General features: G+C 46.8%; 1 protein-coding gene across 2 annotated transcripts; it reads left to right on the top strand.

The window, feature by feature from the left end:
• The first annotated feature begins 1,531 nt into the window (after positions 1-1,531).
• On the top strand, positions 1,532-2,911 carry LOC110563373 (protein SET-like). 2 transcript variants are annotated; one of them, XM_060366268.1, is made up of 2 exons: positions 1,532-1,585; positions 2,120-2,911. In XM_060366268.1, the coding sequence occupies exons 1-2, from the start codon at positions 1,532-1,534 to the stop codon at positions 2,909-2,911; spliced, it is 846 nt and encodes a 281-aa protein (XP_060222251.1). The 2 variants fall into 2 exon arrangements, with proteins under 2 accessions (XP_060222251.1, XP_060222252.1); XM_060366269.1 differs by having other exon boundaries at positions 1,532-1,626; positions 2,167-2,911.
• Positions 2,912-3,797: the final 886 nt, after the last annotated feature.

Here is a 3,797-nt window from a genome sequence, read left to right as displayed (position 1 = left end):
ACAAGACAACACTGTAGAAAGCTGATCTGGGCATGCTACATCCCAATAACAAGGTCTAGCAGAAAATGTCAGTTATTTGCGCTGACTGAAGTTGTAGGAAAAGCCTTCCATCCCATGGACTCTTTTTGTAAAATGTGTATACTTTTTAAACCCTCAAGGCAGAAGAGTAGCCAGGTCCCCACCTGAGGAGCTCCAGCAGCTGGGCCCCACCCAGAGACCTCTCCATCATAATGGCATTTCCAGCGTCTGTAACTGTCACAAAGGTCATCTCCAGCCCCTCAACAGGACCCTTCCCAGATTATGCTAATTTTAGGTGAAAAGTCTGAACAAAGAGCCACCAATCCTTGAGCTCCCCCAGACTCAGGACTTGAAATCCCATCAATCCTCTCCCTGAAAATCTCCACCACTATCACCACCACCACCACCCCAAGAAATCCTATATTAAACGTTTCTTCTGCTCAGTTCCCAGCTGTCCTCTCCCAGGCGCAGAGGCAACGAACCCTGAATTCTTCCATCCATACCCTAACCCAATAAATCTCTTTTCTAAGATTTGATGCCTTGGGTGACTCTCTTATTGAAAGAGGCTAAGAAACAATGAAGAGAAGAAAGAAGTGGAGCCTGAAGGAGGCTCCTGAGTTCCTCAGCTCAGATAGGGATACCCCCGCCACCACCACCACCACCACCACCACCACCGCCTCCCCAGAGCTGCAGTGCCTCTGCTGAAAAGCCTTCCTCTCTGAGCTGTGTGGTTCCTGGGTTCCATTGTCTCAGGATGCCCTTTCACTGGGACAGTCCCACTTCAGAGCTGTGTGGTTCCTTGGCTTCTGAGTCCTAGGACACCTTTACATTCGAGCAGGAAGACCAACAGAAATAATCACGGAGATTTGCCAATAAAAAGCCTGCTTATTTTTACATTGTGTTACAAAGCAAGGTTTCCAAATCAGCAACTTTCCACCCTCTCAGAAAGTTTCCTTTCCTCACAGAGTGAGGTCCGCTTGAGGTGGAGGGGCTGTCCACGAAAGAATAGGTGGCAGGATAAACACGAAAGGCAATGGTGAAGGAGTCTGAGGACACTCACCTCACCACTAGTGAGGGGAAAATCAGCGCCTGGCCTTCACAAAGCTCCAAATGTGGTAAGTATAGAAAGAAGAGAAGCACCTGGCCACAAGCAGGAAGTGGAAAGAGGCATAGCGCTGTGAGAGAAGGTTCACTGGAGCAAGGACCAGCTTGGGCTCAGTGAGGCTCAAGGCTCCATCTGACCCTCTTGGGCAACTCTGAGCGAGGGCAGGTTTCTTATTGACTGTAAGCTTGTGTCTTCGACAGCAGCATAATAATGCCCCTTCAGTTGGCCGTCATGAGGATGGAAAGAAAGATTATGCATCAAAAGTCTCTTACAGTCTGTAAGGCCCAGCGCCAAAAATAAAGTAAAACAATACAGTTAAAAGATTTCCTAGCACGAGTTCCTGCGAGTTTCTTCCTGCTGTGAACATCGAGCCTCTGATCTCCGGCTTCAGGCCACCTCACTTGTGCCATGGCCACGAGACGGCAGTCTGCGATCCCGCCTCAGTCCAAGAAATCCAGACCGGCCGCTGCCCCGAAGCAGGAAAACAAGGTTCCTGCCCCGAAGCTAGAGAACAAGGCTGCAGCCCCAAAGCAGGAGAACAAGGCTGCAGCCCCGAAGCTGGAGAACATAGCTGCAGCCCCGAAGCTGGAGAACATAGCTGCAGCCCCGAAGTTGGAGAACAAGGCTGTAGCCCCGAAGCTGGAGAACACAGCTGCACCCCCGAAATTGGAGGGCAAGGCTGCAGCCCCGAAGCTGGAGAACACAGCTGCAGCCCCGAAGCTGGAGAATACAGCTGCAGCCCCGAAGCTGGAGAACACAGCTGCAGCCCCGAAGCTGGAGAACACAGCTGCAGCCCCGAAGCTGGAGAACACAGCTGCAGCCCCGAAGCTGGAGAACACAGCTGCAGCCCCGAAGCTGGAGAACACAGCTGCAGCCCCGAAGCTGGAGAACACAGCTGCAGCCCCGAAGCTGGAGAACACAGCTGCAGCCCCGAAGCTGGAGAACACAGCTGCAGCCCCGAAGCTGGAGAACACAGCTGCAGCCCCGAAGCTGGAGAACACAGCTGCAGCCCCGAAGCTGGAGAACACGCCGGCGTCTCTCAGCCTGCCGAAAGGAGAAAAAGAACAGCAAGAAGCAATCGAACGTATTGATGAAGTACAAAATGAAATAGACAGACTTAATGAACAAGCCAGTGAGGAGATTTTGAAAATAGAACAAAAATATAACAAACTCCGCCAACCGTTTTTTCAGACGAGGTCAGAACTGATCGCCAAAATTCCCCATTTTTGGGTAACAACATTTATCAACCATCCGCAAGTGTCGGCACTGCTTGGGGAAGAGGACGAAGAGGCCATGCGTTATTTGACCAGAGTCGAAGTGATAGAATTTGAAGACATTAAATCAGGTTACAGAATAGATTTTTATTTTGATGAAAATCCTTACTTTGAGAATAAAGTTCTCTCCAAAGAATTTCATCTGAATGAGAGTGGTGACCCATCTTCAAAGTCCACCGAAATCAGATGGAAATCTGGAAAGGATTTGACAAAGCGCTCAAGTCAAATGCAGAGTGACAGCAACTGGCAGCAGGAAGAGCCAGATAGCTTCTTTATGTGGTTCGCTGACTATCCTGATGTAGATGTAGATGAGTTAGGAGAGGTCATCAAAGAAGATATTTGGCCAAATCCCTTGCAGTACTATTTGTTTCCTGATATAGATGATGATGAAGGAGAGGCGGAAGATGATGAAGAAGAGGAAGGTATTGATGAAGATGAGTATGAGGATGACGGTAAAGAAGATAAAGATGATGAAAAGAAGGAAGGAAAGGGGGATAAAGGTGCGGATGACTAGCACAGAAGACTGATGGATACCAACTTTCTTTTTCGTTTTCTTTTCTTTTTTTTTTTTTTTTTCAATTTTCACCAACCGGTCCCTGGGAACAACTTGCAGTCATTTTCCTCCCCCTAACCCTTGTGCTCAGTCACCTTGTTTTGAGGTCTCTCTTAACACCATGGTTTTCAACTTCTTTGGGGGTAAATAACCTTGAGCAAAATACAACAGGAAAAAAATCTCCACTTCTCTGTTCTAAATTCATTTTTATCCTGTCTTCTCGAAAACTGTAGATTCAATACCAACACTGTTCTCTGTGGGGTAGGGGAGGAAATAAAAGAAGCCCTCTGGTTCCCTTGGCTCTGCTGAGGCTGGAGGGTGCTAGGCCCCTGGGTAGTACTGCATAGAATTCTAGCTTTTTTTCCTTTCTCTGTATACTGGGCTCAGAGATTACACTGTGTCTCTATGTGTTAGCATTTACCAACATGTATCTGTCTACTTTCTCTTGTTTAAAAAAAAGAAAAAAATGGGGGATCTAGAAGGTCAGCAAAGGGTGGGTTTGAGGTGTCTGGGGGTTTGGCATGTTTGTGATGTTTAACGGACATCCTTGCAATTTAAGGTGACACTTTTAAAATAAAAGTCTCTCCTTATGATGACTTGAGCCCTGCCACTCAGTGGTAGAATCAGCAGAATCTGTAGGGTTTTATTTGGATTTGACATTCTCTGTTGTAACCTTATTTTTAATTTAAAAACTTTTTTTTTTTTTTTACTGGAAGGAGAAGATGCTCATTTTCAATGTTAATGTGTACAAGTTGCTTTGTTACAATAAAACCAATGTGTACACAAAGAGAAAAAAAAAAAGATTCCTAGCACACAAGAAACAACCCATAATGGCATTCTCGTCTAT

This window comes from Meriones unguiculatus, chromosome 14 (genome assembly GCF_030254825.1).
Source record: "Meriones unguiculatus strain TT.TT164.6M chromosome 14, Bangor_MerUng_6.1, whole genome shotgun sequence".
NCBI classification, from domain to species: domain Eukaryota; kingdom Metazoa; phylum Chordata; class Mammalia; order Rodentia; family Muridae; genus Meriones; species Meriones unguiculatus.
This window is presented reverse-complemented; position numbering and strand designations above follow the sequence as displayed.

What these genes read in the sequence shown, in the direction of transcription:
- LOC110563373 (XM_060366268.1), top strand. Translation starts at nt 1,532, where the DNA reads ATGGCCACGAGACGGCAGTCTGCGATCCCGCCTCAGTCCAAGAAATCC. An exon ending in AGTCCAAGAAATCCAGACCG is followed by an intron (nt 1,586 to 2,119) that starts GCCGCTGCCCCG and finishes CCGAAGCTGGAG; the next exon opens with AACACAGCTGCAGCCCCGAA.